The following is a 25219-nucleotide window of genomic DNA, read 5'->3' as shown; positions in this document are numbered from 1 at the left end:
AGAGGTATTGTTGAAGCTGTCAGGAAAGTTCGACGTTGAAGCCGACTCAGACAGCGACTGGTTTCTCTTCCGGTTAATGATCTCCCGGGCATCAAGAGTTGATTTTTTACTTCTCACCGGCTGTTGAGTCCGGCGGGAGTTATTGTTATTCCCCTTGGGGAGAAGAATTTTGGACCAATCAATGGTCCCGGCTGCCTTCTCCTTTGGATGGGGAGTTGGCTGCCGATTTTTGACTGACTTCCCCTTTTCCAGAGGAGTCTTCTTGGCCGACTGACCTCTACTTGGACCAGCCCGGCTTTGGGTGATCAGCTCTTTAATCTCACCCTTGAAACTTGTCATGAATCTCATGAGCTTGTCCCGGGTGACAGGCGCTGATCTAGCTGCCGTTTGGGTTTCCCCTTCCGGCTGCCCAGGGGGTCTACTTGCACCCGCCTGGGAGGCACCCCGCTCCAGAGTCTCTCTGGGCCAGATGCGCTTGATTCTGAGAGAGCCGTCTTCGGCTGTAAAGGTTTTGACCTGAGGATCTTCATCCTCATAGTCTGTAAAGACTTCTGGGTCTTCACCCAGACGGTTAGGGGGTGGTACAGACTTTTGAACCATCTTCGAGGTACTCTCCCCACAGACGACGCCAAATGTTTTGGGTGTTTTTTGTCCCTCGGGAGAGTTACAACACGAAGCCTGATCCGGGGTGAGCTGTACCTGCAAAACAAACGGAGACACCGGATGGGTGTTGCTCCGCCTCCGACGCACAAGTTAGAAACTTGAAGGGAGAAAAAGGTGCGGAAATTTAGGTAGGGATCTGCTCGGATTCCAAGCTCAGGATGTCTCTATCAAAGAGTAAATGTGTAATAAATGATCAACACGTGCCCCCAAAAAGAGGGTAATCTCCCTATTTATAGGGTCTTTGGGATTTGCGCCCCTGATTAGGTCAATGTACCCTAATCAGTGGTGGGCTGCGCCGCTTTGCGACTTTCTCGGGATTTGGGCCTGAAGGCCGCCCTTTTTCCCTTCTTTTCTGGAGTGACACGTGTAAAGCAGAGATTGGTCCACTTTGGGCCCTCCTGAGGCTGACACGTGTCGTCCTCTGATTGGACCACGTGGCGGGGTAAAATTACCCTAAACACAAGGGTCATTCCAGATTCTCGTAGCATAGCCATCACCAAATAGTTTACGAGCTCCTTTTTCAAGGACCTCTCTCGCACTCAAAATCGAGCGCCAGGTAAAGCTCCCATTTTGGCTAGCTATGGCTTCCATAAAAGATGTTTTCGGGAAATATTTTGCTTTGAGAACTTTAGACATCAGTGAGTCCTCATTAGTCAAAATTCTCCATGCTTGTTTAGCAAGGAGAGCTTTGTTGAAATTTCGCATATTTCGAAAACCGAGACCACCGAATTTCTTTGGGACATACAATTTTTCCCATGCAATCCAACACATCTTCTTCTCATTATTTTTTTGTCCCCAAAAGAAATTCCGACATAGTCTTTCCACCTCATCCAAAATGCTAACCGGTATAGTAAAGCATTGCATAGCATATGTAGGAATAGCTTGTGCAATTGACTTTATAAGAACTTCCCTTCCTGCTTGAGATAAAAATTTCTCCTTCCACCCCTTCAATTTTTTCCAGATTCTATCCTGAATATTTGAAAAACCCGTTTTTTTGAACCACCAATGTAAGTTGGTAGTCCAAGATATTTATCATGTCCTTCGACAGCCTTAAAAGCTAACTTCATCTGAAGTGTGTTTTCCGTTCTGGCTCAATGTTTCGGCTAAAGGACACCTCGGATTTATCCATATTCAGTTTCTGACCCGAAGCAATTTCATAGGTAGAAAGGATTTCTAGCACATTATCTCACTAGCACGAATAAACAGAAGACTATCATCCGCAAAAAAAAAAGATGGGAGATAGGAGTGACACTCCTACCAATTTTAATACCATGGATTTGTCTTCTATTTTCAACATTCCGAAGTAGTACCGAAAGCCCTTCCGCACACATGATGAAAAGAAAAGGTGAAAGAGGGTCATCTTGTCTTAAACCTCTACTCGATGTAAACGATCTTGACAGTTGGCCATTCACAAGCACATCAAAAGAGGCGGTACTCATACATTTCATAACCATAGCCACGAAATTATCCGACAACCCAAGTGTTAAATAAAGAGAGAAAATATACTTGAAAAAATAAAATCAAATAAAATTTTAACTGGATTAAATAAACTCCAAAAAAAAATATTGAAAAAATGTTGTCGAACATGCCCTAAAACTCTCTGGGTTATCTTTTTTTTTTTTTTTGACGGGAAGGGATAAGAATAATATTAAGTAGAAGAAAGGCCTAAATCAGCCATTACAACCTCATGTATCTCAATGGGATACTCTTCCAACCAAACTCTAAGAGAAACAAACTTACTACTAAGCTTAGCAAGACTATGAGCAACCTGATTTCCTGATCTCTTCACAAAAGCAAATGAGCATTCATGGCAAGAATTAGCAAGCTTAAGAATATCCTTGGTAATTAAACCAAAGGCAGTAAGATCTTCCTTCTGCTTACTCAAGCCATAATGGAGCTTGATATTGTCCGTCTCGAGGCACACTCTCAAAAAGCCAAACTCCATTGCAATTACTAAAGCATGTCGCATTGCCATTGCCTCCACCACATCCACATCGAAGCTTCCTGCTACCTGCAAACACGTAGCAGCAACAACATCCCCCACACTATCACGCATAACCCCTCCAAGCCCCACCATTCTCGACTCAAAGATAGCCGCATCAGAATTCACTTTTATAACTCCCTCAGGAGGAGAATTCCATTTGCACTCCAGGGGTTCAGAAACAGAGTGGTTGCAACCATGATCATTTGCAAAATCAAACTCACCAACAATGTTAATTGCTTTGTGTAGTACTTCAGTTATCTCTCTCTTCTTCCCTGCGAAAATCCAGTCAGTTCTACGCAGCCACACACCCCACAAAGTGCTCCAGAAGACATTCCACCACGAGTGATCCTTGAAAATCAAGCGCACCCCACCACACCACTCCGCAAAAGTGCTGCCATTATACTTCCCAACTTCCAGACGCAAAGGAGATAGGTACCACAAAAGCTTTGCCTCCTCACAAAACACCAACATATGCAAGATAGTCTCTTGAGCATCCCCACACATAGGACAAACAGAATCAACACTCATACCTCTATGTAGCAGAGAAACACGAGCAGCAAGGACTCCCCTGATTGCGCGCCAGCAGAAATTTTTAATCTTTGGGGGGAGGTCTGAATTCCAGATGCACTTCCAGTCAAAAGCAATTGGGGGATTAGAATTGGAGGCTTTCGATTGAGCATGCTCCATACTCAACAAGTGGTAAGTAGACTTCACAGAAAAGCATCCATTTTTTGACCAATGCCAAGACCACGAATCCGAGCTATCAAATAAGGGAATTGGGATGTTGACAATTTCCTTCACTTCAAGAGCTGAAAAGTTAGAGTTCAGAACAGCCAAATTCCAGCTTCTGTCAACCATCAGGTCACGGACAGTGGATGGATTATCATCATTTGAGTTCCTTCTGCTCACCACACGAAAATTCGGAAGACTAGGCACCCAAGGATCCTTCCAAACATCAATAGTAGCACCATTTCCCACATTCTTCCTAATACCTTTTAAAAGCACATCCCTTGCACTCATAATCGATCTCCATGTATAGCTCGAATGTGATGCAATTTTCGCATCCATAAAGGAAGAGTTAGGAAAGTACTTGCCTTTGAGGACCTTTGACATTAACGAGTCCTCCTTGGTAAGAATTCGCCAAGCCTGCTTTGCGAGAAGGGCTCTATTAAAAGCTCTCATATTGCGGAACCCAAGGCCACCTTGACTTTTCGGAACATACAACTTATCCCAAGCCACCCAGCTCATCTTCCGTTCTTCCCCTTTTTGACCCCAAAAGAAATTCCGGCACAATCTTTCAACTTCATTGAGTATGCTCACCGGGATGGTGAAACATTGCATAGAATAAGTAGGGATCGCTTGAGCTATTGACTTAATTAAAACTTCCCTCCCGGCTTGAGATAAAAAAAATTCTTTCCAACCCTTCAATTTTTTCCAGGTACGATCCTGAATGTTTTGAAAAACCTGTTTTTTAGAGCTACCAATATATGTTGGGAGCCCTAAATATTTATCGTGACCCTCGACTGCCTTAAAAGATAACTTCATCTGAAGAATATTTTTCCGTTCTTGCTCAATGTTTCGGCTAAAGGACACCTCAGATTTATCCATATTCAGTTTCTGACCAGAAGCAACTTCGTAGGTTGAAAGAATTCCAAGCACATTTTCCACCTCTTCTTCATTTGCCCGCACAAACAAAAGACTATCATCTGCAAAAAATAAATGAGAAATCGGATTGACATTCCGACCAATTTTAACCCCATGGATAAGTCTCCTATTTTCAGCATCCTTAATCAGAGCAGATAAACCTTCCGCACACATAATAAAAAGGAAAGGTGATAGTGGATCACCTTGCCTTAGCCCCCGGCTAGGCTTAAAGGATTTCGAAGGTTGACCGTTCACAAGGACATCAAAAGAAGCGGTCGTAACACAATTCATAACCAAGGCCACATAGTTAACCGGTAAGCCCAATTTCAGCATTATTTTCTCCAAAAAAACTCCATTCCACCCGATCGTAGGCTTTGCTCATATCAAGTTTCAAGCCCAAGTACCCTTTTTTCCCTTTTTTCTTCTTCCGGAGGTAATGAAAGCACTCATAAGCAACCAACACATTATCTGTGATTAATTGACCTGGAACAAATCCACTCTGTGACTCATGAATAATTGAAGGGAGAACAAATTTCAACCTATTTGCAAGCACCTTAGTGACAATTTTGTATAACACATTACACAAACTGATAGGCCTATAATCAACAGGAGACACACATACTTTCTTTTTCGGGATAAGCATAATGTGAGTCTGATTAATCGAACCTATGTTACCACCATTATTAAGAATATCAAGTACTTTCCCAAACTTTTACAGTTTTCGCCGCATAGCAAAATCACGATTTCATGGCGGGCTTTAAAAAGTTGGAGGGAACTTGAAAAAAAAAAAGAGCGGCAAAACCTCAAAACCACTTTCTTCTTCCATTTACTTTGTTTTCTCTCTCCTCTGCTCATAATTCTAATGGTGGCGTCTCGAGTGTTCGTCTTTTCTATCTATCAGAACACTCATTTCGACAGGTAAGTCGAATTCTCGAAGTTTAATTTTTGTTTTAGATTCAGATTTATTTTGTAAGATCTATAATCGCACTTTGAGCAACTGAAATTGTTTTATTATACTTTAAGATGTGCAATTTCAAACTTTTATTGCTAATTTTGGAGGTTTAACCAGAATCTGAAGAAAAAGTTGATTTGGTAGATTTGAATCTCGAAATTTTTATAAATATTGTTGGAAAGACGACGAAGTTCACCATTTTTCAAGGTTCATCTAGAATCTAATACATTTAATTAATCTGGTCGATTAGATTTTAAATATTATTATTTTTTAAAATGTTAGGTAATTGAATTCAATGTATTGGAAAGACGGCCATTATATATGTGAATTTCATATTGTATTGATGTGGTAGATTTGAATCTCTAACATTCTAGGTTTCTGATTAAGCTTGCTTTATAATTTGTCAAAAAGACGACGATTAAATCCTTTAGAAATCACCATTGTTGAAGGTTCTACTTGAATCTGAAGCGATTAAATTATCTTTTCGAATTTAATTTAAAACTGTCTAGGGTTTTTTTAAGCCTGTGACGGCGTCTTAAGTCACTGAACCCTTTTGAGTAAAATGGAGTAACTCCGAAAACAAGAAAAACGTAATTTTTATTTATTTTTTTTTTTTTTTTTTTTTTGGAAGGTGGGATGCAATTTGCAAGAAAAGTATATAAGCTGTTACACATACTATATAAAATAAATGTATTATGTAAGTGATACCATTCAATTCAATGCTAAACCTAAACTATAAATCTGCCTTGGTATGTATCAAGCCTCTACTATTTTTTTAGTAAGACTAAGCTAAATGTCAGTTCAGTTTGTGTGTTACTACAAATTTTTAGAACCTGTGTTTGCGAAGATCCCCTGGTTCATGTGTAACTCAATCGATTTTATAAGTGAAACTTAAGATATGTTATAAGGCTTTGTTTTGGTGATAAGAACTCACTGAGGCGTCCGTTCATCTTCTTGCAGATTCAGGGCTTGTTTTTTGGCTGAATTTGCTGTGAATTTTGAACCAATTTAGAAGCCAGTTAAAAGGTAGGATGCCTTTTCTTTTTTAAATATGCTTTCTCAATAATACGTTTAATGGACACTATCTATAGCGCCATTGATTGTTGATCCTTGTAAGTCTCATGTGAATTGATGCCCAAGCATTGACTTTCACACCAAGCATACCTAAAGCCAGGCTAATCTAGGTTTATAATAAGAGGCTTTGATGTTTTTAACCTGTAAGAAGTAAAGTATTTTTGGGTAAATGTTTCTTTTGTTGAATGGGTTGAAATTTTTAACTGCATTAGATTAGATGGTATTAATTCTAAGTCTTCCTCTTGCAGCTTGTCAAATATCGTTTTTTCAGAAGCTAGGGGAACCACTTCAACCTATCATGTGAACTTTGGGATTTGCTGGTAAATTACTTTCCCACTCTGTTTTAAGTTTTTAACAATTTTGTGTTTCACATAATGTTAAGCAATATAAACTATATCCCTTAAGAAATGATTTATTTTTTCAATAGCTTTGCTGCTTTCATCGAAGATGTACAATTTGATATAGTATATCAGCTTAATTCTACCCAGTTTATTTTTTGACACTTTTAATTTTGTCATCAACACTGCATAACATTGGCCGATGCTGAATTTTCACTGAGAACAATTTTTTTTTAATCTCAATTTGTCTGTTATGAAGTACTGTACTCACATGTTGATCGCAATTCTATGCTTTATTCTCCTACTGCAGAAACTTGCTCAATTGGAGCATCAATTTAAATTGCTTACAATCTTTATAAATGATGTACAAGGTCAATATCTTGATACATTTCCTAATTCCAGACAACGCTGTTATCTCTTTTAACCTCGCTGATATTTTTGTGACTCCAACAGCCAGTTCATCGTCATTTACTCATCATGCGTCTTACCTTTTGCCCCCTTAGTCTTGCTGGCTGGAAAATGCAATCTGGCTATGAGTGGACGAGGTGCTCTTCTTTTTCGGTCAAATCCCCTTACACAAACAAATCCTGCATTGCCATTAAAACTAAGCATGAACATGTAAATTTGATATAGAGGTAGAGTGGTGTACATAGAATTTTACACAACATAATTCATTATTATGCTTTTTGTTTTTTCTTTTTCTGTTTGTGTCAATATATAAAATTTAAACAAAAAGATACAGGTATATGGTAGAGTAGATTGTAGTATAATTTATATGCGTTGTTTGGTAAATACATTAGTAGATTGGATTTTAATTTTGTCTTTGATAAAAGGCAAATTGGAGCATATTGATGAGTAGATTTTCCTTGGAAACCATTACCTTTTAGCATATAAATCATTTACCTCATGCTACTATATTTGGCAAAATGCACTCTTACTCTTCTGTTTAGTTCTTGATTTTAAATGACTCAACTTACTTTTATTATTGTTGATATACCAAATGCTTTTGAAATTTGGAAAATGCTATTTGCTATTACTTTTTACTAGAGGTGATCAACTATGACCTAGCTTGAAAAAATGTGGGTTTGGGCAAGCCTAAAACTACATTTTCAGTTAAAAACCCGAACCTGGCTTAACCCAGCTTGGCTCGACAAGCCCACTACTTTTTTGTGGTTTTGGGCATGAGCTTTAATGTCAAGGCCCGGCCCGGTTCAATTTTTGATCACCTCTACTTTTTACTATTTTGTTATCTATTACTATTTGCCAGTCAAGGTTAAATGAAAATATACTGAATCAACATAGCTTTTGAGCTATCTCTTGATCAGGTGTCAAAAGGATTTAAGAACTTTGAAATTTAAGTTTGAAGAAACTGAGGTTCACAGGGCCAAAATATTCACTTTTGATTTTCTGAACGCCAATATGTAAATTAAATATCTGCAAGAATCCATTGCAATCTATGCCAACAATTTTAAGCAGTTTAAGAGATTGTTCATGATGGCAAATCAGCAAGGATATTAATAACACATGGAAGGAATTAAAGAGTAGCATTAAGGAATTTTGGTATATGCATTACTGGTATCTGTTCATCTATTTGGGCTCAAGATTAAATTGGAAATAATTGTTTAAAAGCATGTTGCTGTATGGTTAACTTTGGTAAGTTGGTAACTAATCTTAAGCACCTTAGGGGGTCTGGGAACTGGTATAGAGAGAAAGAAGCAAACAGTCTTAGCAATAGTTTTTTGGTTTCCTCTTTATCAATATTATTGTGTCAGAAGTATAATTCTCTTCCTTGATTCGTACTTCATGCTTCTACTATCTCTGTGGTGATATGGAAATATTTGCAAGAGGGGAGGGAAATATTTGTGATTAAATTGCTTAAGGATTAGTGCCATAATTGCTTACCTCTCCAGAAGCAACGTTGAATGTCTGCAGTGGTCAAACCTGGACGTAAATTTTAGAAATGAGAACAAAGAATATCCTCACATGTGTGGAGTCAAAGCAGTTTTTCTTTCAGTACCTCTAAAGATGGTTGGAATTGATGTTCCAAAATAAACCATACGTCTTGGAAGGTTCCATAACAAAGTCCTGGGGACTGCTATTGGATTAATACTGGATTCATGGTCAGCAAATACCTGCATACGATTCGAATAAGCTATGAGTGGGAGAATGATTTGCACAAAATTTCTAGTTCTTATGTACCCAATCGACTGAACCTACCTCATTCACTTGGAAATATGTTCCATTAAGTGGGAAACTGCCTCTCATTGCAGTTCTGCATGGTATCTGAATATAAAAATAGAGGCAAGCATGACATAGTATGTCAAATGAAGGTAAACACAATATATGCAGTTTGTGTTTTAATCTCTTACCAGAAGTGTTCCCCGTACGCTATGGGAGTTTGATTCCCGCTGACTGTTGCAATAAGAACATGTCTCCTCATTGCACAATATGCTGGGATCTTCAGAGTGACATTTTCTTTCAGGAGGTTCAATAGAGCTTGCAGTTTCACCTGTTTTAGCCATCAATTAGCATCTCTGATCTAAGTTATTGAGATGAAAACTGGAATGGAACTAGCCCCCTGGCTGTCCTCAGTAGAATCATTGTGATGATATATGTAAACTAATTGTACCGACCTGGGGTCCATATTGCAAGTAGGTATGAACATGGGTCGTCAGGCTCTCTTTTTCCCAACTACAATTGTGCAGCGACAGTGAGAAAGTAACCAAGGCAAAAAGTGTACACAGATAATGCAATTTAAAAATAACTTACCCCTTTCAAGAGAGGATGTGTGTCGGGGAGTTCATAGCTGCAAATGTAATACAGAAAAGAGTTAGTAAAATATAATATTGTTTTAGTAAATTGCATAGAAAACATTCATATATTTCTTGAGAAGGGACTTGAATTTAAAATTTTATTTTTATTTTAGTAAATTGCATACAACTAGACGTGCTAGTTGAAAGCGTGTGTATACATTAAAGTTTTAGCTAGAAGCCTGCATGAGAAATAGCTGTAAGTGGTTTCTGTTTATTTCATTAACATTTTCACCCGATAAAACAGGCAAAAGATAAGAAAAGGGGAGTAGGGATGTACTCATACCACATCCAACTTGCCTTAATTATTGACCTAGACTAGGAAATCTTGAATTTATGTCACAGTAACATTCCAAGTATACATGATTTGGATGGAGTTGCTAACTTACACATGATGCTCTGTTCTCAGTCGGCTTATATTCTTGAGCTTTGGTGTTGGAATGGAAGCAGCTTCAGGTGTTAAAGCCACCAAGGCACTTGAATTTCTATCCCTGCAATTCTCTAGAGTCTGAGACAATGGTTCCATATGAATTTTAACTATTGGGATTTCATTTGGATCGTCGTAAAATGTGTCTTCAATATCACATAATGTTTGTTCCTGCTCTGGTAATGGTTCTGGTGATGCAGGAACTTCCACTATTGGTTCACAGTTCCTAATTTCAGATTGCCTCTCCAGTTGAGTCTGTTGGTAGTGTAGTGCCAGTGGGGAAGATGAAACTGCACTTATTGGAGCACCATTAACGCAGTTGCTTTGTGAATAAGAGGGGGGCAAAAGCAAAGGATTGGTGCTAGCTTGAGAATTTGGATGTGCTGAACTGCCCCCACTTGAAGGCATAATGCTTCTTTCTTCTGGCCTTGGAAGGGCAAATCTAGCACTGCAGCAAACAACAAATATTTACCGAAATATAAATGTTTAGTAACACATAAGGCACATAGCAGCTTTATGTATAATATGGGAAACTTGTTTGGCAATACTAGTCTATGCTTACAAATAGGTCTTCTCTATAACCTATCTAGTATTCATTTGTTTCACTCTGGTACTTTTAAAATTTTGAATATATACCATAGGCATGATCACTTTTTAATAGTCAAAAATAAAATTAAGGTGTAATACAAGAATTCATTCTGTAATTATATATTTCACCCTTGCCACTTTAAGAATTTTTTTTGAGGGAAAACCTCTTCCAAGGACAATATATGATTCACTAAGATAAAAATAATTTTAGGTGAATTGTAAGGTTGAGTCTGTTATCATACATCTTTAACCCATGCCTCTTCCTAGGATAACAATTGTATTTTTTATCATTATATATTTTTTTAGACCATTTAAAATGAGCTCAAACTTCATTGTATGGTGTTGCTAGGTTTTGCAGACAAAATTCTCCAAGATTTTAAGGAGGCTTTTTCAAGCGAGCTAACAGCTGTTACAACTGCTTGATGTTTTGTTCAAAACCTTGTAAGGTAAGTTTTTTAATTGGGATGCTTACTTTGCAAATGCACTGGCAAAATGTCTGCAATCTCCTCTCATGGGACATGCATTGCAATTAGGCTGCTGTTTGGTGCAAAATACCTGCATGTAATATAAATTAATCCTGTTATGATCTATAATGAAAACAAAGGCTACAAAGCTTTTTTTAATGTCAATGTACCTTTCCAAAAGTGATCAAGTGATAGTGCAACTCATATCTGCATCAAATAGAATGATAAATTCAATAACATTTTTCAATTGTTAATGTTTGTACTCATTTAAGAATACAATAATCAAATTAAAGAGAAAAAATTCATCAAGAGAATATTGTTTTTACAAAGTCTTCTGGTCCAGCTTGCAAAGCCGTGGCCATAAGTACTTTTGAATGGATGCCAAGATAGGGTACCTGAGACAGCAAATGGTGTTAATATCGTTTGAAAATTGTCATTTGTGCAGCAATTAACATAAACTGTGTAGAGCTTACAGTTCTAAAAGATGCAATTGAAGAGACTCTGGTAGGGGTTGAAGCGGAACCCATCCTAGCCTCACAGCTATACGTCCAACATTGGTGTCAACCTGAATATAGCAACAGTCAATATGAAATCTCAATTTTAAATTTTTTTTTGAATGGAACCAGTAAGTAGACTTACTGGGAAAGCAAGATGGTGCAGTGTCAAGAGTCGCACACATTCTACACTCTTCAATCCCAACCCTTTTACGCTCAATAGGTATTCTCTGGATCATTAACAAAAAATTGGGCATTATAGTGGTTAATGGTAGTTCATGTCATGGCTGGTGTTAAGGAGAAATTTAATACTCCGTATGATTTATTTTCTCATACTTTGTTTTGTCTGGGGGAATGTCTCTCAGCCATTCCATGTCGATACTGCCATGATCCTTGACCAGCCTGTCCAACAGACGCTGTACAATTATTTGACATGAGTAATGATGCAAACAATTTATGTGATTGAACTCAGATAAATTTGTACAAGTGGAATATATGAGCTATAAATCTCACCTTTATCCGACCTGCAAGCTTGATGCTCATGCCCCTAGCCTTAATGGTTTCAGCAATTTCATTCACATCAGCGTGTCTTACTGCTTCCCAGTCTGCTGAGTCCCTTGTATTTGCTGTTCTTTCTTTTTTTATACCATTTGGTTCTACTTGTTTTCGCAAACTATCCCAGTCAAATGCGTTAGCCTTTACCTCTGCCTTTCCTTTCTCAGATTCGCCAGCGCTTGCATTTGTCATCGCTGAAATTCCACCTGATGCATATTTCTGTTCAGATATTTTCTCAATTATTTTCAGATCATTGCTTGCCCTTTTTAATTCTGCAGTACTTTCGGTAACATCAGTAGTTACTTCGTTTTTCAATTTTGCACTTTTCCAGTTTGAACTTGTTTGAACATTTGCAGATGAAACATCATGTGATGGCTCCTTCATTGACTGCTTTTGTGAATGCATCACCATGTTATCACCCTCAAGAACATGAAATGAGTGGTTATTATCAGGAAAAGATCTTGGAATGCTATCTGAACTTTTCTCCTGTGCAAAATGATGCACCGCTGATTCTGTAGTCAGATTGCTTTGTTCTGTTGGTTTGCTGTTCTCATCTTTTCTTGATATATGGGGAGATCTTCTATCTACGTCTGGTAATTGAAAATTCAGATTCAACTGGTCATTATTTGCGCAGAATCCTTGTGATTCTAGAGAACTGATTGTTACATGATTGATGCACTCTAGCGGATCTTGTTGGGTTTGGCTGTAAGGTTCATTAAGGAAGGGACTCTCTGCCATCTTTAGCCGACTCACAGACAAGGTGGAACAATCAAAATAATTGGATTGGGAGCCAGTTACTAAAGGCTGTGTATTTGAATAATTCTCTGAAAAAATGCTCATTGTTCCAGCAGTCTGCAGATTTGGAGAGTTGATAGTGTTCTGGGATGACACTGCTGAGTGTTGTAAATCTTGTGATGAAGTTGCATCATCGTTTGCTCTGTCATCTCCTAAGACACTTGCTGTCTCTGTCTCTGTAGTTTGGCTATTTGCATTATCAACTGTTGAATTATTGGGGGTTTTTTGGCTGTTTTCACTGGAGTAATCCTTAGGGCTAACTGAACCAGGAGCTCTTCCAGTCACTTCTTTGCTACTAACAACATCCTTCTCTTCACTATCTGTCTTCTCGTTCCAAGTAATGCTTTTCTCTGGTTCAATTATGCAAATATTTGGTTCAACAGCCAAAGCAGTTGTAGTTGTTGACTCCACTGAGAGGGTACTTTCACTCCCTTCTGACTTGAGTGGAAAATGAGCAGCCATTTTCATGAAGGCAGAACTGCAATCAAACAAGATTTAAGATACTTCTCATTCAGGGAATGATTAGACAAGGATAAAGAATTCAGGGGATAACAGTTAAATTAAATGAATAGGGGAAGATTTGTGGAATTGGTGTTTGACAGGAAGGAGGAAGAGGTAGAGGGGAAGTTTTACCCCCCCCCCCCCCCCCCCCCCCCGGCGGTTGAGATAATAACTTTTGAACACCCGCTCATGAGTCAACTTTGATTTCCACCCTTTTACCTTCTCTGTAATTTCTCTTGAAAACCTTTTACAGTGTGTTTGGATTAAAGGAGATGGAAGGAAAAAAGGGAAGGGAATTGAAGGGGTTCATTTGGATAACAAATGTGAAAGGGAATTGGAGGGGAGAGAAATGGGGTGATTAAATTGTGAGAAATTGAGCCCTCCAACAATGGAGAGATTTGGAAGAAAAACTCCTCAATTCTTCCATCCCCTCTCTTTCCTTTCCTTTCCCTTCCCTCCCCTACCTCCCCTTCTTTTCTTTCCCGTTCCTTTATCCAAACACTATGTTAATTATGTACTCAACTCAAGTATGTTTTTAATGGAATATATTGATCTCTCAATTTCAGCATGTTGTTACCTCGAAAGATGGTCTGCTACATTCTGAGTAAGAAAGACTCCGATAACAGAGTCCAGAACAGAGCCTTTCCAAGGAGTGAAGCGTCTATCTCCTGTATGAAGCAAACGTTTTTTGTTACTTACCAACTTTATTACTATGGCTGAAGGTAAATTCGTAAACTATAATTGCAACTTTTATGAAATTTTCTAAGGCTTCAAACCTGTGTTATGCATCAATCAGTATTTCAGTATTGATATCTGTTGAATGGCATGTCTAAATTGAAAATTGATTAATGGATATGCTTAATCTCTTTTCACAATGAATAAAATGTACTCGCAATACATAATAATTAGCATATGAATGTGTTCAGATCTTTTTGCCAAATAATATGTATCTTACAAACTTCCGAGACTTGTAATATGATTTTTAGTAATCAAGTTGAGCAATTTAACTCTTCAATTATCATCTTTATCATGTACACTCTTTATTTTGCAAAGTTGCATTGTCTAGTAATAATGAATGAAATGTACTCGTAGCTGATTTAGTTGCTATGCATAATTTTTAGCATATTAATGTGTTCAGATCTTTTTGTCAAATAAATTATATCTTACATTAAGTTCCAAGACTTGTTTTTATGATTTTTAGTAATCAAGTTAAACATTTTAACTCTACAGTTATTATCTTTTATCATGTATACTTTTTATTTTGCAAAATTACATTCTCTAGTAATAATGTTAGCATCAAGGTTTTAATTGTATTAGACATTACCTGTCTAGATTAATCTCAAAAATCAATAATCTGTATACCTTTCAAGGCTTATAGTATTAATTTAGGATTTACAACCTTGGAATGCCAGCCCCTTAGGAATGTACTAGAGACTCTCTCTTTGTGATTCTTATTTTCTTTCTCTTTAGAATAAACCATAGGACTATTATATTACTGAAAAATGAAAAAATAGATGAAAGGGATTTTGAGTATGATACCTTGAACGAGACGCATGCGTGCTATAAATGAGTCCACACGCCCATGGAAGACACTTCGTTCATTTGCCCACCATCTTGCTTTATCCTCATCAGTTCCATCAACACCTTTATTGTCACTGTTCTCAAGAAGAAGTTTCCACACTTTAGTGGTCTCATCATCAAGGTCAACCTTAGGCCGTTGGTGTCTCTTTCTAACAGGATCAAATGGCCCGTCAAATGGCACTATAGTCCCTTCTCTCCCGTAAACAACTAGCCCGTTTCTTGCATTTTTTACCTTCTTTGCCTTGTATGGGACCAGTGCATTCTGTTCTTGAAGTGAAAAGCTGTAGCCTTCTCTGTTGATATCCAGCAGCTTCATTCCTTCAGTCAAATCTTCAATGGAGCTGGAGCTAGTTCTTACCCATGGTAGTGCTGGAACAGAACCTGCAGCAAGTGGCACAATGAGTTATATTCCTCTTTGGATGATGTAAATGGCTGATTAGCTAATATTTACCTGTTGCTTTTCTGGCAGGCTGATTAGCATCATACAAGATTAGGTCCCTCTTGTTTGAAGAATTCTGTTTCCTAGATTCCCTCTTTGATCTTGGCTTTGGTGTGCTGTCAACTTCTAGGGCCTCTGTGGAAGCATGTTCTGAAGTATTACTTGTCTTTTTGCGAGGACCTTTGGGTCCTGGTTTCCCCCTCAGTGGGGCCAAATCACTAACACGAGTAGTGCCTTTTGATCTCTTTTTCTTTTTCAACTTTGCCATGTCAGTCCAACTATCCAAGGGCTGCACCGTGTCCTCAACGCTTCCCATAAGTAACTCAGCATGATTATGAGACACTGCATTATTACTATAAGAAGCAGGGTTGCAGTAGTACTTTGATGTGGTGGGATAAACTCTTGAATGATTTTGAGTGTCGGCTACCAGGTTGATATCTTCGGATGTAGCAGTAGTAGATGGCATACTTGGTATGTGTGGCCTTTGTACCTTTTCAGTTCTCTTCTTCTTGAAAATTTCGGGAAAGAGAAATGTATGAAGCTCTCCAGTAGTAGCATTTCCAAAATTTGAGTGGTTTGGCTGCCAGAAGGTACAGTGATTGGCAGCATCCACACTTCCTGCGGCAATATCTGCCATGCAATAATTTCTCCTCTTTGATCCTCTTGAAATTTTCTGTTCGTTAGAACTTGCACAAGGGCTTGAATTGGGACTTTGTGCCAAATGAGCTTCATTTCTGGAAGAAACCTCAGTGTTGTTTCCTAACAAACTGTGATGACCCTCATCTATTTCCTTGGAGAGGTTAATCAGGTCAGGCTGTGTATTATTCTGGTAGTCTTTTGTGGGAAGTGAGAGGTATTTTTTGAGTTCCTGATGTTGGGTATAGTTAAGCTCATAAGCAGTACACACCTTGGATGTTTCAACCATCAATTCTTGGCCCATTCTAAGAGTAGTGTCACACATGTTTGGCTGTGGCACAACATGCAAATATCCATTTGGCATATGAGGGAAGTTACTTTCTGCTTGTCCATTCAAGTCAAAGTTCAAGGATTTTCTGCAGGACTTGGCGACAAGTCCTGATTGTTTTGAGTTTCTTGCTTCAGTTTCTCCTGTTGGTGTTGACACTCCTGCTTCAGTTGCTCCTGCTGGTGTTTGCTCTCCTTCTGTAGCAGTTTCCAAAGGTGTGTTCACCTTGTTCTTCCGCACATACTTTCTTTTAACTTGTGTATCCTCCTTGGGATCAGTGGGCTTGGGGGTTTTAGGTTTTGGAGTATGTTTAGGTTTCTTTTCGCTCAAGACCTTTGGTGTGTACTTTCTCCGTCGTGTTTTCTTCTGTGGTGTCTTGTTTAGGTCAATAACTTGGTCGCTTCCCTTGTCAGGGTTGTGATTCTCTACTGTCATGGAGACCTTACCAGTTGATGATTCTTGTGTATTGGGAATGGTGACTCCTTCTTGAACATTGTGAACGTTGATCATCACAGCAGCAGCAACTTGTTTAACTTGTTCTGGCAACCTGTTCTGCTCAGTTGACCTTTGATAAGTGCCAAAAGGTGAGTTCCCTGGAGCCTCATTACTATCAATTCTCCACCGAGAGTCTGGAGTTGCAGGAGCAAAATTGGAATAATTTCCATTTGCGTGCTTTGTATCTTGAGAAGAGTTGGCATCATAAACACTCTGGTACTGATGAGGAGAAGCACCTACAACACCGTTGCTTATTATTGTCAGCAATTCAGTATCAGCTTAGGGAAATGTCAGAACAGTAATATCCAATGAAAGGTATTTAAAAAAAGATGTAAGTAAATTTCAATTTGCAAGCATAGAATCCATTCATCATCTTTCCTTATTCTTTTCTCGGTTTTTTTAGGAAAAATTATATTAATAATCTCAAGTTTGCTTTGTTTTCTTTAGATAACCCAAATTTTGGGGGTATTTAATTTCTTCATTCCCAACCCGGTCAACAAAAGTCAATGACATGTTATAACAGGTTATGTGACACGTGTCTAATTGTGATATGTCCCGTCTTCCCTACCCCTTCCCCTTGAACCACCACGCTATCCCCATAACTTCAAACACCTACAAAACCCTCCCCCACCCCTCCAAACACTTACGAAACCCCTCCCCCTACCCAGAATAACCTGGGTTAGGTGTTTTGAGGGTGGGAGAGTTGTTTCGTGGGCTTTTGGAGGGGTGGGGGAGGTGTTTTGTGGGTGTTTCGAGGGGAGGGAAGGGGGTTATGGAGAATGCGGTTGGTGGTTCAAGGAGGGTGGATGGGATGGGTTGGCTGGCGGGAGGAGTGCATGTTTTCCGGTGCGGGATGAGTGGGGTTTCGGTGGGTGGTGGGGCTGGTCAGGGAAGGAGGAGGTGCTTGGTTTTCTGATAATTTTTTTTGGCTAATTAGCTCTTGACATGTGGCATTTAATTATAAAAAAAATCTTTTTAACAAGTAACCGGTCATAAAGATTGAAGAAAATAAACAATCCATAGTTAGGATTATTCAAAATTGGGATTTTTTAAAGAATTTTGTGTAAAGTTCGGGTTATTGAAACTAATTTTTTTTCCTTTTTTTTATTTACACTAGGTTAGCCCCGTGCAATGTACGGTTTTAAAATATGATATAAATTATAGGCTCTTTAGAACATGTTGAAAACAACTACTTTCTCTGTCTTCCTAATTACTTTCTAATTAAATGTGAAAATACAATTTCCAAAAATCCATTATTTTCAAATTTAATTAGGAATAATCAATTAAACTATATTATTAACTATTTTTAACAACTACTTGTAAATAATTAAATAGCGTAATATGCGCAGAAAATCTAAAATTTAAAATTTAATTTGAATTTAATTTTCAAAATAATGTTAAATAGGGTAGTTCAAAAAGGGGAAAACAATATGACATCATCCTTGCATTTTGGTGGAAAAAAAATTAAATAAGAGAATGACACGTAAGCAATGATAACGTCAGTGGTTGTTACTTTAATAATATTTACTAGATTTTTAATTTGCCATATCATCAATTTAGATGGCTAAATGGTAAATACCGTAGAAAAATCGTCTACCCAGTGAATAAATTACCCATACCACACGACAAAAAATAGATAGGAACTACGAGTAATATTTTTCAAACAAAAAACTACTGCAATCCTACTTAACAATATTTTTTTTAATGTCTATTTTATGTGGATATATATTTTTTTTTAATTTCAATTGTAGCTCCCTCTGTTTTTTAAGTGTTACGCTTCTCATTTCCGGCCGTATTTTTTTAAGTGGTACACTTTTTTTTTTGGCAAAAAGCTACACTAAAATTTTATATCTCTCCTTTCATGGTCCACGCAAACCCACTACTATTTTTTTTATTATATATTTTCTCTCACATTACTTTTCAATAAACTATTAATTCCAATGTCTTTCTTTTATATTTTTTTAATACTCCAAGTACCCAACTTACCTCTTATTTTATTTAAGTCAATTAAATTGTCTAAAATTATGTGCCGATCAAATTGTAATACTTGAAAAAAAACACGGAGGGAGTATTTATATTCATCACAAAACACTAAAATCATCCCTGTTTTTTTTACCCAGATTTACACCACTTTTTAGAGGTCTGCATGTGTGCTAAGAATGTTGTGAAAGACTAAGCAAAATGGTAAGAATACCCACATTTCACATAACAATTTGACAAGCAAATACTCTAAGCTTTTGAAAAACACAAGAAAACTTACAACTTTGCATTTCTCTTTGGAAAATCGGGTTGTAAATTGGGTTTCCATACACATCAGTATTATATCCTCCAAGATACTGATTGTAATCCCATCCTTGGTAAACTGCTTCACTTCCCATTCCTAGTCCCAGACCAGAAATATCATTACTGCATAAAAGGCCTGTATATGACATAGTCTCAAACTGCTCCATTGCTGCAGCGGAGGCGGAGGCGGCGGGGAATGTGCCATCTCCGATCCCATTTTGTGTCCACGGCATTGATGATTCCCAAGAACTCAAGTAGGGGTAATCACTGATATAACTACCCTGAGCCGCGGCTGCTGTCGGGTTTGTCCAAGGATAAGCCACATTAGTTCTCATACCTTGGCTATTCCAAGCAGGCAGATAATACTCTAAACCCCTTCTCTGCATTAATCTACCACCATCATCATACCTAAGGTGTTGGTGATGGTTGGTATTGCTACTGCTACTAGGAATACTGCTAATACCATTATTAATTGATGGAGGAGTTCCTGAATAAGATAAAAGAGTTTGAGCATGATTATTTTGTTGAGAAAATGCTGACAAATAATTTCCAACATCACCATTTTCATTGATCGGTCCAAGATGAGGATTCAAAGGGGTGAATGGAATCCATGGCCCATTGATACCAAAATCATTTACAATTGGAATTGATTTTCCTTTGTAATTTTCCATCTCAACTCTTTGGAAAATCACTCTCCAACAAAAAACATATATTATTTTTTATTTTTGTAAAAATAAATAATTAAAATCGTTTTTTTTTAGAACAAAAATTAAAATTGACCAAAAATTATTTCTTCCTCAAAACTATGTTCTCCAGCAAAATCTCCTTCAGGTTGAACCCAATTTTCCTTTATTTATAACCTGCAAAATTCAGGAAAATTTATTTAGACAAGAAAAAAAAAATTAAATCAACAACTTTTGGGAAAAAAAAAAACAAAAAAAAAAAAAAAAAAAAAAAAAAAGCTCTGAAATTGTTTATAGGAATGGTAATAATAATAAAAATAAAAATAAAAGCTGGTAAAGTCCCAGAAATCTTTTTAATTAATTCAATTACAACTGACATTTTAATTAGCCCAACAGAATCATAAATTTTTAAGGGGTGATTACAAAAATGATACCTTAGAAGTTGCTTCAATGGAGGATAGAAATTTCAGAAGTCTCAATGGAGAAAGTTGAGTGTGCTAGCAAACTAAGAAAGAGAAAATTAGAGAGAGAAAGAGGGAAATAGAGAATGAGAGTGAGAGTGAGAGTGAGAGAGAGAGAGAGAGAGGAGTACAAATAGGCCTGCCTAAATCCGTTTCTTATTACTCCCTCCTTTTTTTTAAGTGTTACGGTTTGACTTTTGACAAATGTTTGTGATTTATACAAAAAAAAAAAGACTATATAGTTATACGGATATTTGTTAGAATTATTTTAATGCATAGTTTTAAATATCAAATTTTTATAATAAATAATTATATTGATGATTAAAAATATTATTGATCAAAGTATATATTAGCATACGTACCCGTATAATTGATTGCAATACTTATTTTATTCAATCGGTTCTCATTTTTATACAGTTTTTTTCATACTTATACCAATTTTTGGGTGTAGTAGATTTGGACCGTAATGTATACTCCCTTCGTTTTATTTAAGTACACCATTTTTCTTTCTTAATTGATTTTTTTTAAGTACATCATTTTTGTATATTTTAATTATTATGTTATACTTGAATATGAGGTGTATATATTACTAAAAGTGATTTCTTTTTCTTTAATATATTTTTTAATTGAAGTATCTTCTTTGTAGGGCATTTCTATAAATTAAAGATTTATTTCAACTTTTTATTAAATGTTTTTAAAATAATAGTCAATTATTACATTTAATAGGTTATGTAACAATATGACGTTAATAAAGTCATTTAAGATAATTTCTCTTAAAAATAGATACTCAGAATAATTACAATAAAAGATTGCTGACACATCAATTTATATAATCTTTAATTGTTAAGTTTAATGATTTTACGCAGATATTAAGGAAAATGAGATAGTATAACGTAATGATTAGTTGTCACATATATCAAGTGTTGCGAAATTTTCCTCAAAAAAAAAAAAAAAAAAAAAAAGGTGTTGCGAAATTAATTCAACATTAGAAATATGAATATTCAAGTTGGGAGTAAATGAATATTTTTATAAATAGGAATAGTTGCTTTAGGAGTAGGTAAATATATTTTGGTAGGAGAATCGTTGCATTGGAAATATTTGCATGAGGAAATATATGTTAAAATACATATTAATTTATCAAATAATTAAAACATAACCAGCAAAGAAAAACTGTCCAAAATAGCAAATGTATTTTTAGGATCTTGCTAAGTGCTAACACGAGATCTTCTTTAATGTTACGAGGCTAAGGGGAGAGGGAGAGGGAGAGGGAGAGGGAGGGACATGTGATGGACCATTTGTATGTATAAGAAGTTACATAATATTTTTTATAAGACAAAACTAAATAACAACAAAAATAGGGTCATGAGAGGGATCAATAATGTTCATGCTAACTGTCAAATACAGAAGACCTGAATATCCGGTAAAGCCTGAAAATATGTAAAAAAAAAAACTTAAAAAAGGGGTCAAAAGATAGATTGATCTCATGGTTATTGCTTGAAGCCCTCAATGTGAAAGAAACTAATAGCATCAAAAAATAAGCACACCTATTAAACAGTCACGAGGAAACTCGTCTATGTTTATACTTTAAAAGAAATGACATAAAATACAAATATGCTTAGATTATAACTCAAAATGGGTAAAATTAAATGAGAACAACATAAATTTAATTGAAATTGTTTATATGTAACACAATTCTTGTAATATATAAAACGAGAAACAAATTAATTCTTCTTTTGCTCTAATTTAGTTTACACGATGCATTTATCATGTTTACCAATGCATAAATTCAACAATAAATATTTTTATTAGCAATAAAAAAAAATTGATATTTTGAAATAGGTGAACCCCTTTTCATCGATCCTTTATAAGGTAATATGGGGCATCAACAAAATTTATCCTTAACGTCAAATACTAAAGACCTGAATATCTGGTAAAGCCTGAAAAAGAGTAAAAAAAAAATCTTAAATAAACGGTCAAAAGATAAATCTAATAGAAAATGTTTATATGAAACACAATTCTTGTGATGTATTAAACGAACAACAAATAAACACCCTTCTTCCAATAAATTAGCTGGCACATTACAGTTATCACATTTGCCAATGTATAAATTTAATTGTAAATATCACTAATTAACAAAAGTTAAAATAATAAAAATTTGATATTTATAAATTGAACTCATTGAGAAAATTCCAACAAATCTAATAAGAGTGATATTTCTTATCAATGAATCACATAAGCTAGTCATCAATGTAGAGTTTATGAATAGTATCAAATGTTAAAATTTGTCAACTAATTTAGAAAAATTTGTGAATTACTATCTCAAAAAGAGGGCCTTTGTTAATTACTACCCCTAAAAAAATATGTTAATTACAACCCCTAACACCGATTAATACTAGTAACTACTACCTATTTCCCTAATCGGTCTACTTAAGATTTTAATGACATAATTATTTGATAAAATTGTAATTATTAGCTTTAAAACCTTAATTAATTATATAAATCCTAGCACCACCTCCACACCACCTCCAACAAATTCCCTTTACCACCTCCGGCAGCTCCCCCACCCCGAAATTCATCCTCCTCTTGGTCATTCACCACAAAACCTATCCTCTCCTGTTCTCCCACCATAAATCCACTGTAATTATCGCTCATCCCTTTGCCCCAACCCTTAAAACCCAGCTCTCCCTTTTCCCAAATCGCGATTACCACCTTTCCCCTTCCCCTTAGCCTCGGAAATAGTCCAGCCACATGATGGGGATGCAATTAGTTGTGAGGGATCGGAAGAGGGATGAGTTTCATGGTAGGGGAAGGAGTGGGATGGGAATTGAGGTGGAAAGCGAGAGGAAGGTGGTAATCGTGACGGGGAAACGAGTGAGGATTAGATTGGATTTCTTGCTAGGGGAACAGAAGAGGTGGTTTTCGCGATGGGGGATCGAAAGGGGAACGAGATTCACGGTGGGGGAGCTACTGCAGGTGGTAAGGAGGCTGCCGGAGGTGGTGCAATGGTGGTATGGTGGTGGTGCAAGGGTTTATCTAATTAATTATGTTTAAAAGCTAATAATTACTGTTTCAAAAAAAAGCTAATAATTACAATTTAGACGGATAATGATGCTTTTAAATAATTAAGTAGGCTGATTAGGGAAAAAGATAGTAGTTACTAGAATTAATCAATTTTAGGGCTATTAATTAACAACTTTTTTTTTGAGTACTCGGCTCGGCTCATTTACACCCCTATTTTTAAGGTAGTAATTTACAATTTTCCACTAATTTAAAACAGAGGAAAAAAGTAACAAAAATAGTGTACATCCTTCATAAGGTCACAAGAAGGATAAAAGATCACTGTACTAAATGCCAAATTGAGAAACAGATGATTACATAAGCACAACTGCACAACACTACTTGTTCAATTAGAGCTTAAAAGAGTAAATTAAAATATCTAAAATTAATATAGTGGAAATTGTTTTATTAAAAAAAATGCATCTAATGAGATACAAATTAATCGGAATGTATACAATAAAACTTGATCATTCGGTTAGATTTTAAAAAAGATATAAAGAAAATACAATCAATCTATTCACTCTTATTACCATAAAAAAATAAAAATAAAAAATAAAAAAAAAAAAAAAAAATTCTATTCACTCTTATTGACTTGTTGTATGAAAATTAGATCTTGTGTGAATTTGTGATATACTTACCCTGTTTTTATTAACCACGCCATTTTAACACGCACATTAAAGAACATATTAGACTAGGTAAACATACAAATTAATTGAAAAAAAATTATGTCATTATTGTTAAGTTGTTACAATATAAATTTTATACCTTAATGTGTTGCAAGTATATAAAAGCAAAGAAAATAATCACAGAAAAAATATGCCCTAAAGGTCACGAGGAAGATTAGATAACATAACAAGTTATTTATCCAATTAAATATCAAGGAGGCAAAATTAGATTAAATCGATCTAAGAAAATCATTTTTTTTCTTCATATAAACGATGCATTTAATTAGACACAAAATAATAGCAACTAAAAATGTGCACACCATCTATAGGGGCCCAAGTTGCAGCACCACCTTCATACTGTATCAATTGTTCAAGTGAAGATAGCATAAACACACAAAAAGTCTAAACAAGATTCGAAATGGGTAAAAAGAAGAGCAAATTATATAATTGCAATTATTTTATATGAAACAGAGTTCCCACGGTGGATTTAATAAAATCAATATAAGAAAAGACTCAATTTTCAACGAATAACTTCAATTCAGACATGAAAATTCGTTAGAAAATACGAATATTCTGACAAATTTCGTCGAAAATTTCCAACGATTATAAATTTTCCTTTGAAAAATCCATCGGAAATTTTTATTGGAATTTAAATCCATTAGAAAATACTTTTTTTTTTTTTTTTTTTTTTTTTTTTTTTTTTTTTTACGGGGATCCATTAGAAAATACTTTATTTCTAACGAATTTTGATTTCGTAGGAAATTTCCTACGGATTAATTCCGTCATAAAGTACATATTTTATAACGGAATTCGTCAAAAAAAAAAAAAAAAACAAAAAACAAAAAACAAAAACAAAACCCTACTAATCCAGCCGCCCACCTTCCCCCTTCATTTCACATTAGCGCTTCTGTCTCTCAGTCCCCCCTTCATTTCATATTCTCCTCTTATTTCTTCTTTTCTATGTCTCGATCCTCCCTTTCCCTCCTTGATCCTCCCTTTCTCTTCTCTTCTCTCTCTTTCTTCTCTGCCCTCCCTCTCTCTCTTATTCCTTCATCTCTGTATAAATTTTAATAAGTCGAAGGTTTTCATATGAAATTCGATCATGATCTAAAGTTTTCATGGTCGAATATGACCTATTTAAACCCAATTTCAAGGTTTTGTATGGTGGGATTAGGCATGTATCTCGTTTTCTTATTTTTTTATTTTTTTTTTATTTTTTTTTTTTGAGATAGTAATTGACAAATTTTAATTAAATCTTATTCCATGAACAATTTTTTTTTTTTTTACGGGCATGAACACAGA

At 36.0% G+C, this 25219-nt stretch overlaps 1 protein-coding gene and 1 long non-coding RNA gene across 3 annotated transcripts; one reads left to right on the top strand and one right to left on the bottom strand.

Annotated features, from left to right (window-relative positions):
• Nucleotides 1-6846: 6846 nt before the first annotated feature.
• On the bottom strand, nucleotides 6847-25009 carry LOC110713130 (transcriptional activator DEMETER-like). 2 transcript variants are annotated; one of them, XM_021891626.1, is made up of 20 exons: nucleotides 20169-25009; nucleotides 19029-19911; nucleotides 15322-17004; nucleotides 14829-15251; nucleotides 13867-13957; nucleotides 11952-13266; nucleotides 11775-11854; nucleotides 11584-11668; nucleotides 11418-11509; nucleotides 11271-11339; nucleotides 11115-11151; nucleotides 10953-11035; nucleotides 9855-10340; nucleotides 9425-9461; nucleotides 9289-9346; nucleotides 9025-9164; nucleotides 8873-8938; nucleotides 8673-8787; nucleotides 8558-8596; nucleotides 6847-7242 (listed from the first exon to the last, which is right to left on the bottom strand). In XM_021891626.1, the coding sequence occupies exons 2-20, from the start codon at nucleotides 19720-19722 to the stop codon at nucleotides 7124-7126; spliced, it is 5712 nt and encodes a 1903-aa protein (XP_021747318.1). In that variant the 5' UTR covers nucleotides 19723-19911; nucleotides 20169-25009; the 3' UTR covers nucleotides 6847-7123. The 2 variants fall into 2 exon arrangements, with proteins under 2 accessions (XP_021747318.1, XP_021747359.1); XM_021891667.1 differs by lacking the exon at nucleotides 20169-25009 and having other exon boundaries at nucleotides 19029-19986.
• Nucleotides 13176-15426, top strand: LOC110713406. Its single transcript, XR_002509915.1, has 3 exons — nucleotides 13176-13515; nucleotides 13856-14011; nucleotides 15340-15426. It is a non-coding gene; the product is annotated as an uncharacterized LOC110713406 (long non-coding RNA).
• Nucleotides 25010-25219: the final 210 nt, after the last annotated feature.

Source organism: Chenopodium quinoa, unplaced genomic scaffold (assembly GCF_001683475.1).
Source record: "Chenopodium quinoa cultivar QQ74 unplaced genomic scaffold, ASM168347v1, whole genome shotgun sequence".
Lineage (NCBI taxonomy): Eukaryota > Viridiplantae > Streptophyta > Magnoliopsida > Caryophyllales > Amaranthaceae > Chenopodium > Chenopodium quinoa.
Note: the sequence above shows the minus strand (reverse complement) of the source record. Positions and strands in the feature narration are given on the sequence as shown.

What these genes read in the sequence shown, in the direction of transcription:
- LOC110713130 (XM_021891626.1), bottom strand. Translation starts at nt 19,722, where the DNA reads ATGGAAAATTACAAAGGAAAATCAATTCCAATTGTAAATGATTTTGGT. An exon ending in GCCTGCCAGAAAAGCAACAG is followed by an intron (nt 15,252 to 15,321) that starts GTAAATATTAGC and finishes CACTTGCTGCAG; the next exon opens with GTTCTGTTCCAGCACTACCA. An exon ending in ATTCCCCCAGACAAAACAAA is followed by an intron (nt 11,669 to 11,774) that starts GTATGAGAAAAT and finishes TTAATGATCCAG; the next exon opens with AGAATACCTATTGAGCGTAA.